Here is a 10,210-nt window from a genome sequence, read left to right as displayed (position 1 = left end):
AGGAGGAAGAATGAGTTTAAAGAGTGCAGAAATTAAAAGGAATTCAAACACAACAAGACAAAAGAAAACACACAGTTTATTGTGGTTCGACAATTAGCTTACATCCACACTTAAAACAGGGGAATCACTTTATTAAGAATACAAAACTGTTTTACATAAACAGCAGCTGTAATTTTCACCAAAGAATCATCATATGAAATGGTATGCAAACAGCTCTATAAGAAAGCCATGCAAGGGAAATGAAAAAGCCAAGAGTTGTCTCGGCAACCGTTGGACTTCACTTCCAACACATTATTCATTTTTCCAAAGCTGTTGCTAAAAAAAGATCATAGAATAAACAATTTCGTTTTACTTGCTCCTTAATTTCTAATGAGAAGAACTAAAACTGTTCATTTATCTACATGTACTACTAAATAATATATTGTATATCAAAGTTTTGACCATCTATTTTTGACTTTATCTGCAGCTTATATCTAAGTCACCAAATCACTTTTTGGAGCTATTGCCGACCACAAGCATTTCCAACTGATACAGTTGTAAGCACTATACAAAGCTCTAACTTATTTAACTCTAAATAGATAATTTGATATCTTCCTTCCACTTGTTATCATTTGACTACCATTCCTCTGTACTTTTTTTTCCATTTCATTAATGCTCTAAACCCTTTTACCCTTGTATATGTTGCAAACAGAAGTAAACATGACGATTCACCTACACCACATATCAATGGCTGCCTCCTTCCTTTCTCACGGTCATCTTTGACCTACTTTCCTGCATTCTAACTGATACCTATGCTTCTATTTTCATCGAATAAAAAAACCTACAAATCAGCAGGTACTTAAATATAAACCTTCGATCTCCATGTTTCGTTCTCCTATATACTAGACTGAATTCTACCATTTATAGTTTACTTTGTATATCGAACTATTATCTTAGCATGTCTCTTGTTTATTAAAACACAACTACAATATCCTCTTCATCCGCCTATACATCTAAAGAACTTTTGGGCAGCTTATGTTTCATCTTCTCTCAGATGTCCATCATTTCTTCAGGTAAACACAAGTTTTTTTATTTCACACAATTATTATTTATTTCCCATTTTTTCATTTCACTTACACTTAAATATCCCAATTATTATCGATAATAACTTCCTAACAAATTAGTTTTCCACATTCTATATAATTACCGATTTTTACTTTTATCTTTAAGGTCCACTACTTGAACACTATTAGATAGTAGCCTCCAATTAACTGATACCTCAAAATTACACAAAATACTTATTGTATCATATTTACTTTCAGTGATTATTAATGTAATTTTTGTGACATTTCAGAAATGTTGAATATCATCTACTATTACACTAATAACATATTACTGATTGTGCCATTTTCTATGACACAAGATTTATCTTTTATTTCATTATGCTGGATTTCTCACCTATTCTACATGTTATTTATTTTTATTTTATTTTTGTATAAATTTGTTTATAATATAAATTACTGATATAAAAGCGTACCTTATTCACTTTCATTCTCAAAAAACCTCTTTCTTTTCAAGAGTTTGAAGATGTACAAATTATAAGCATTTTCATTATATATCTTTTTTTTTTATTATGTTCTTTTTTTTAATATTTTTCAAATGATTTTCAAAATAGGTTTCTTCGCATCCTTTTTTGGTGATGAAATTTAAAGTCTATATCTTGTTGTTATAAATAAGTTCATATTATAAATTTAAATTCTCTCATAACATCATGATATATATTGCAATTGGTCCCATTTTCATTATTTCCATAGAGCAAATGATGCCAAAAGTTGTTTTTTTTCCTTGTTTGCTTTCTACTTTACTTCCATTTTACTTCATATGCACAAAAAATTAATTTTAATTTTTCAAAAAAATTAATCTAAAATTTCTAATTATGCCTTAGTTTCAAAGCAATTTCAATTTATTGCAACATTAAAATGACCCACTTTGTCACTCCCAAGGTTTATATATAATTAAAGACCATTAAACTTTACTATCATTATATGTAACATTTGAAGGTTCATTATATCAATCAATCAATGGTGCAACCATTTTTTTTAATCAACATTTCATAGTTACTATACTTGCCATTAAAATACAACAATCAATTTTGCCTATTTCCAATCAAAGAAAACATATCAATCACATAGACATTCATCATAATATAATTGACTAATTTTTTGTGTACAAAATCACTTATATCAGCCTTCATCTCCAATGTATGCTACACAACTAATCTCTACATACAATGTTAGTTTATTCCATACACAAAATTAATATTATGTTCATTGAATTTTTGCTTTTCTTATAAAATTTATAAATATGTCTACTTCTTAATCTCACTACCTGAAATTTTGTCACCTTCAACTATCACTAACATTATAACTTACTCAAATATAATGTTATTGCTCTACTAAACAAATTTATATTAAAATTAATATTCCATTTTAAATAGTATTTTACTTATAAAAGTACTAACATTATAATGCATATAAAAAAAAAACCTAACATTATAGTGCATATATAAAACTACATTGTTCTACCCAATATTCTCCCCCTTCCATAAATAACCCTGCGTATTGGCTTTCAATTGCACACATAGTAAAATAGGGTTGTGACAAAATGGAAAACCTGTGATTTCTCATGAAGGAGAGAAATAAACAAATGTGTAGTTGACTTATATAAGAATTGTACCAAGTGAGTCTATAGGACATTCAGTTTGACAACTTAGCATCAAGGGGGAGTATGTTGGATAGTGATACAAGCTTACAACTGAAAATGATATTAGTAATGTCAAGCATGTAGTTCGAGTTTCTAGAGATGTATTCTAAATTAGCTTTTTAGTGGTTTTGCTAAATTTTCATAGATGGTAATTTTCATGTTTTAGAGGCTACAACCTCTATAAAATATTTTCTTCTGTTATTGTTTATGTAGGTTAGAATAAAACCTCTATATTGAGGTCAATCATGATGTAATATTTATTTTGAATAAATAAAATATATTTATGTTAAATTCAATTTGTGTTTTTTATTCATGGTTTTAAATCTACACTAAAGGTTGAGTTGATTGATGGCATTTTTCTCTCACATCTGAAAGCTTTGTCATCAACATATTTTGCAAATGTGTATATAGTATTGGTGTCTCCAGATGGGCGAGTAACCATTGGAGGATTATTCTTGGTGGCACTGTCATATTGTGGTGGAAGATATTTGAATTGTAATATGGTTTCTTATGTATGGTTGTTAATGCGAGTTTTTGTTAGTGCTCGAGTTGGTAGGTCTCAATGGTCTCTTTTTATATAGTTGTATGCCAATTATTATTGGGATAGATTTTTATAATAGATTTTTAGTATATAAAAATAAATGTTTATTAAATATTTTTTATTATTAATTAAATAAATTTTAATTTGAAGATTATAGATGTTTTTAAAAATAAAATAAAATATTTAAAATATTTTATAAATTCATCATGTAAATTATAAATTAAAAAATTAGATTAAGCTTTAAATTAAAGTTGAAATCTTAAGAAATTATTTTAGTAATCTACTCTTTTTAAGAGAGAGCTATGTATCATATTCTTATTATCCTATTACACATAACTTCCATTTCATTAACATGTAATTAACAATGCTTTAGATTAGCATGTACTATCAAAAAAATTATATATTAGATGACAGACTACATGGTTGTTTAATACACTTGACTTGTGACTTTTATCTTAATATATTTCCAAAATGGTAAGTCTAGCCACTCAACATCTCGTATTCATCATAAATGGTCACCCTCTTCATTTTCCCGCACAAATCTCTATTCCCATTTTTATAGGTACAAACCACAAGATAAAGTATGCCAAAATATAATGCATCTGTCATGTCTGTGTGTCAACACCTGTTATTATCTTCTCAACGTTTGTATGCTCTAGAAGTTCAACTACATATCTCCTATAATGTAGAAAAACCCTAATGCAAGGATAAAATTAAAAGAACTGAATACAACCATTCTTAAACCATTTGTCAAAAAACAAACCTATTAAATAAGTTACAGCTACGCTTGAACATAATATTTTATTTTCTAACAATTTTAGTGTTTTATGAATATAAATTTTTTTAGTGTTCATAAACACTGCACATAATGTCTAAAAAATTTCATTAGAAGCACCTACAAAGCAACAAAACCTTCAACATATAGGAAATGTGTTCAACTTTCATCACACGAGCACCCACAAAATAACATAAACTTCAAGTTAAGGATTAGACTGGAAAACACACAAACAATGCTAAATGGTGTAGTCTTAGTGAGGATTGAAACCCTCAATTGGGTAAGAACAACATATAGCGAGCTACCTAGGTTGCATGCAACGATCATCTATGAACACTTCCCACATATACTTGCGAATGAGTTAGTGGTGGAAGTACTCAACAATGCAATGAATATAAAACCCTTAAAAACTGTAGGTAGAACGAAGAGCCAAAAAATTGCATGCACGTGTACCTTGCATCCACTACAACACATTTGTAATGCAATGAAAGGAAAATGTTGAACCAATATGTAGAAGGGTGTGAAAAACTGCATAAGTCGAACATATTCTAGTGGTAGGATAGGGTTTTCATCGGCTTGAGTCGAACATGTTCTAGAGACAAAGGTCACAAACCTTCAATAATATGCGTGAAAGAAGGGAGGGAAAGTGGGTGTGATGTGCAACAAAATGAAGCATTCAATGGAGCCTGTGTTGGATATTGCATGCCAAACAAGCCAAGTAAATGTGAAGGGACGCATAGTTAATGTGGCTAGATGGAATGGAGTGAAGAGGTGACATGCATTTAATGCACATAGTTGAGCGTAGAGGGTGGCAGATTGTTGGATCTCCATGCAACATGATGAACCACTACCATCGACATGTCATGCAACTTGTCATGGTGGACCAATCCCATCAATAGTGATCCATCCAAATGACCAACTTTTAGACATCTTAGAAGAATCAGCAAATTAAACATTGTAGGTTGCCTTCATAAAAGATAAAAGCATTTTTTAATTCAAAATACTAATTTTCTTAAATGATATGATTTTTAAATATTGATTTAAACCCACATAATGCTCCATATAAATCCCAGAAAATAAAGTGCACCACTACCGACCCCTCTCCTCTAATCTTCTCAAGTAATATTGAATCATAAAGTCTTCTCCAATCTTTCATTACAAGTCTAGTCAATAGAAAGGTGAGAGAAGGTGATCCCTCTTTTGCAATGTTGACCCAAGTCTTTTTACGCTATAACGCGTGCCTCCAAAACTACACGGCTGTTTTATATGCTTGACTCCGGCTGTTATCATCTCAATATATTTCCACAACACGGCAAGTCTGGCCGCTCAACATCTCTTCTTCATCGTAATTGCTTGTCCTAGTGGTTTTCGTGCACAAATTTCTAATCCCACTTTTTAGAGGTAGAAAGCACGAGAAAAAGTAAGCCAAAACAAAACGCACCGCTCACGCCTGTTTAAAACGCACCGTTCACGCCTGTTTGTCAACACCTGTTATTGTCTTGTCAACATTTCTACGCTCTAGAAGTTCAAGTTTAATACGCATCACACACGCCTAAATCCTCTTCTTCATTATAATTACTTGGCCTTTCAACCTCATTATACTGCTAAATTGCAAATTGGTACAGCCAGACTTACATTCTCCCATGGCAAACCTATTACTCTTTTCTTTAATTCCCCTGTTTATTCTGCGCTTCTGCTGCGGATGTATTGAGAGGGAAGAGAAAGCTCTTCTTCAATTCAAAGCTGGCGTAAATGACACTGAAAACAGACTGAGTTTTTGGGAAAAAGGAAGTGATTGCTGCCTCTGGGACGGCATATCATGCGATGACAACAATCATGTAATCGGTGTTGAGATTGATGGCGGATTTAAAGGGGGAGTCCTACCTGAGAGCCTGTGCACCCTCACTTTTGTTGCAACCATAAGCCTCTGTCACAATGGATTTACAGGTACTCTTCCTCCCTGTTTGGGAAACCTGTCTTCTCTCACACGACTGTCTTTAAGCGATAATAGGTTAAGTGGGAACATTCCATTGTCCTTTGCAAAAATGTCTTCTCTTGTTGCCCTTGATTTGGCATCTAACAATTTCGAAGGTGAAGCTGTCCTCACTACCATTTGCATGCTTAGTCTCACAAACCTTAGTGAGCTTTATCTCGGTTCCAACCAACTGAATGGAAGCTTACCGGCCTGTCTGGGTAGTTTTTCTTCTCTAACAAGCCTAGATCTTTCTTACAATCAGTTGAGTGGTAATATTCCGTATTCTTTAGGCATGATTTCCTCGCTCGAATATCTTGAAGTTTCTCATAATGATTTAAGTGGTTGTATCCCGGATTCCTTGGGTGGTCTCTCTTCACTGAAATCCCTGTTTTTGTCTGACAACCAGCTAAGTGGAACCCTTCCCTCTTCATTTTCAAGGCTCTCCTCCCTTACTAATCTCCTTGCTCAGGGGAATGCATTCAACCAGAGTATCGATTCCTCATCGCTACCCTCTTCACTTATCTGGCTCTATCTCACATTGGACGGCCACCAGATAATTTCAGAGGCTTTCTTTCACAACCTTACCAATTTAGCCTTTCTGTCCTTGTCCAATTGTTTTCTTAATATCAGCACCACCTGGATTCCCTCATTCCAGTTATTCCGCTTGTATATTACATCATGTTGAATGGATGGTCAAGTCCCCTTGTGGATTTCGACTCAGTTCAACCTTAAATACTTGCAATTAGCTGACAGCAATCTTGTTGGAGAAATTCCATCTTGGGTTCTTGATATGAGACTTTACCACATCAATCTCACAGCAAATCATCTGCAAGGTGGCCTTTTGCTAAATAGTTCGGCTTGGAATGAAATGGAGGTCGTGGATGTGTCTAACAATGCACTGTCTGGAAAGATACCATCAATTTGGCATCCTCATATAGCAGTACTGTTGCTCAACGACAATTTTCTGACGGGAAATATTCCTTTAGGATTACAGGGTATTTCTTTGCTAGAGATTTTAAATTTGGCAAATAACCATTTGGATGGAATCATCCCTCCAGGCTTAGCTAATTGTTCCCAGCTTCAAATATTGAATTTAGGGGATAATAATTTTGGAGGAATGATTCCGTCCGAGTTTGGTAAGCTACGTAACCTGCAGTCACTAGTGATAAAGAATAACAAGTTGAGCGGATCATTTCCTCCCTCCATATCAAACTGTACAGAATTATATTTTCTGGATGTCGGGGAAAATTTATTGACAGGTCAGATTCCAAAGTCAATAGGAAACCTTTCAGAGCTGCGAGTCCTAGCAATGAGGAAGAATAATTTTGAAGGTAGTCTTCCTGCAGAAATGGGGCAACTGAAGCACCTCCAAATCTTGGACCTTTCTTCAAATCGTCTATCAGGGTTTATACCACGGGACATTTTCAATCTACAATCAATGTTGGTAGATCCACACCAAGAATTTAGCATGGTTCAAATGGATCTAACTTTACATAACTTGCTATATTACAATTTTGTGTATGAAAATGGTTTAAAAATGAATTCCAAAGGCAGAGATGAGGATTACAAATATATTTTCCCTGCCATGGCATCATTGGACCTCTCAAACAATCAATTGAATGGGGATATGCCTTCTGATTTGGGAAAGTTGAAAGGGTTGAAGTTGCTCAATCTTTCTATGAACAATCTCAATGGTACTATTCCAACTAGTATTGCACAAATGAGTTGGCTAGAATCATTAGACCTTTCCAAAAATCATTTTTTTGGACAAATTCCTTCAGATCTTGGTTCTTTGAGCTACTTGGGAGCCCTTAACTTCTCCAACAACAACCTTTCCGGAAGTATACCACAAGGAGGACACATGACAACATTTAGTAAAAATTCATATTCAGGCAATCCAAATTTATGGGGATGTCCACTTCCCAAAAAATGCTCTTGGCCAGAATTTACTCCAGTGCCTCCTCCCATTTCTACATCAATTAATGAAGAAGAGCAGAGTGGAGAAAGTGTATGGTATCAGATTGGAGTGGGATTGTCATATGGAGTAGGTTTTGCAATAGTGGTGTTATTTATTGTATTAAAAAGGAAATGGGGGCAGAAATACTTTGGGAGAGTTGATATGGCCTTGAAATTTGTTTTTCTATGGTTTCATAATTTGACATTATGAAAGTGTATCTTATCAGTTACAGTGAATCAAATATAAGTATATTAAATTTTTTTAAGACTTATTCAATTCATCACTTATTTTGAAAAATATTATTTTTAATTTTATTTTATTTATATTTCAATTTTTTGAAGATTTTTGAACTATTTAAGATCATATGTTATAATAATGGTTTAATTGAGTTAAAGAATCTATAATTTATTATTATTGAAAAAAATTCAATTCAAAGTAGTTTGTAATTCTTCTCTTTATTTGAATTTCTTTTACTCCCCCTTTTTTGCTTTTACAAATGTATTGTAGGAAAAGTCTATTTTTTAATCTAAATATGTGATCCACAATAAACGAATTAAATCTTTGGAATTTTATTTTTTTAAATATTAGGTTATAATTAAGTTAAAGCCTCTTTAATATGATTTATTTTTCAAGCAAAATATGATAACATGGTGTTTGTTTATTAAAATGGATTGCATAATTTAAATATTAAATATATAATAAAATCAAATTTTAAGAACATTTGTACTAATGTAAGGCCACAATAAGTAGTCTATTTAATTACCTTGAAAAACTAAAGATTCTATGTGCTACTTACAATACTTTGAAGTATCATGTATGTAAATTATCTAATTTATTAGGAAAGGTTTTTAAGTGAGAATTCAAATAATTGAATATTCAATTAATCAAATTTAATTTGACTAATTCTAGTGTAGTTCACTAAATAGATTCAAAGTCATGATGCTCCCTAGTTTAAATTCTTTCCAGTATAGTTTCTTTGAACAACTCAATATTATCAAATTGTCTTACTTATCATGAATAGTAATATTTGTTTTTGACAGAAAGTGTTAGCTAAGTAAATATTTTTTTTAAATTACTTAGTTATGGAGGACTAAAAGATAGATTAATTAAATAATAAAAAATATTTGAATAATAGAAGGATTATTGGCTTAATTAAGTACTTAAAAATTATTTATTTAATATGGATAGAAGAATTGGTGAGATCATGATAAAATGACAAAATGAAAATGCATTAGTCATTTTTAGATGTCTACAAGGTAAATAGTCAAAATATAACTATTGTCAAAGAGGAGTTGAATGTCCTCAATTGTGTCATCCAAATCTAAAATGTAAGACTACACAAATAAATAGGAGATGTCTAGTAGAACTCAATCCAAATGAGGTGAATCTATAAGAAAAATATGATCCTATTATAAATAATCACTAAAAGATCTTTAAAAAATAATTTTGAAATCTATAATAGCAAGAGGAGGATCTAGAATTTCTTCCACTATAGATGGGGCATCAACGTATGTCAACCACAACACTAGATGGGGCAATGTAAGTCTCAATATCATCCATGCATTCCTAATCATGTAAGAAAGCATCACTATTAGATGAAGATCCAAAGTATCCATACAATTGCTAGACAATTATCTAATTAGTGAAAGGAGACTCTATGTGATCTATGTGATGTATGTTATCATAATAAATAGCAAGACATATTGGCCTATTCAAATGTCATTAATTTTAAACCATCTACTCTTATATCCACAATCACTTGGTTCGAGAATGAGTCCGACAAGATAGGGAAATAGATCGTGTTCAAGGTAGTGATTCTTTAACTATTATTTCTAAGATAAAAAATTATATGAAGTTAATTTGATAATACAAGTATGAAATTAATACTAAAATCCACAATGAAATTTCCAAAATGGAAATTTATTTTAGTTCTTGATTTCAAAAACCACATAAAATATTTGATTATAACTAAATCAATGAACCATGATGTAGAGATCAAGTGTGAAAAGAAAGTGTGTAGAAAAAGTGAACACGCACATACACCCACATTTTCAAAAAAAATTTAAATGAACAACCCCATAAACTATAGAGTTTGTCACTTGTTTTCATAGGTTAATGTGACACTGTGGGACCATGCCCATATTATAAATTTCAAAAAGAGAATACAAATCTAGTCCTTGAACAAGCAACTATCTAGACCAAAGCAACCAAAATTGACTA

General features: G+C 31.9%; 2 protein-coding genes across 2 annotated transcripts; both read left to right on the top strand.

Annotated features, from left to right (window-relative positions):
• The first annotated feature begins 5,655 nt into the window (after positions 1-5,655).
• Positions 5,656-6,722, top strand: LOC131857991 (receptor-like protein 19). Its single transcript, XM_059210826.1, has one exon. It carries the CDS (start codon positions 5,702-5,704, stop codon positions 6,716-6,718), a length of 1,017 nt encoding a protein of 338 aa, XP_059066809.1. The 5' UTR covers positions 5,656-5,701; the 3' UTR covers positions 6,719-6,722.
• Positions 6,719-8,200, top strand: LOC131071235 (receptor-like protein EIX2). The gene has a single exon (XM_059210723.1). The coding sequence runs from the start codon at positions 6,719-6,721 to the stop codon at positions 8,198-8,200; it is 1,482 nt and encodes a 493-aa protein (XP_059066706.1).
• Positions 8,201-10,210: the final 2,010 nt, after the last annotated feature.

The sequence above is a fragment of the Cryptomeria japonica genome, chromosome 8 (genome assembly GCF_030272615.1).
Source record: "Cryptomeria japonica chromosome 8, Sugi_1.0, whole genome shotgun sequence".
NCBI classification, from domain to species: domain Eukaryota; kingdom Viridiplantae; phylum Streptophyta; class Pinopsida; order Cupressales; family Cupressaceae; genus Cryptomeria; species Cryptomeria japonica.
Note: the sequence above shows the minus strand (reverse complement) of the source record. Positions and strands in the feature narration are given on the sequence as shown.

What these genes read in the sequence shown, in the direction of transcription:
- LOC131857991 (XM_059210826.1), top strand. Translation starts at nt 5,702, where the DNA reads ATGGCAAACCTATTACTCTTTTCTTTAATTCCCCTGTTTATTCTGCGC.
- LOC131071235 (XM_059210723.1), top strand. Translation starts at nt 6,719, where the DNA reads ATGGATGGTCAAGTCCCCTTGTGGATTTCGACTCAGTTCAACCTTAAA.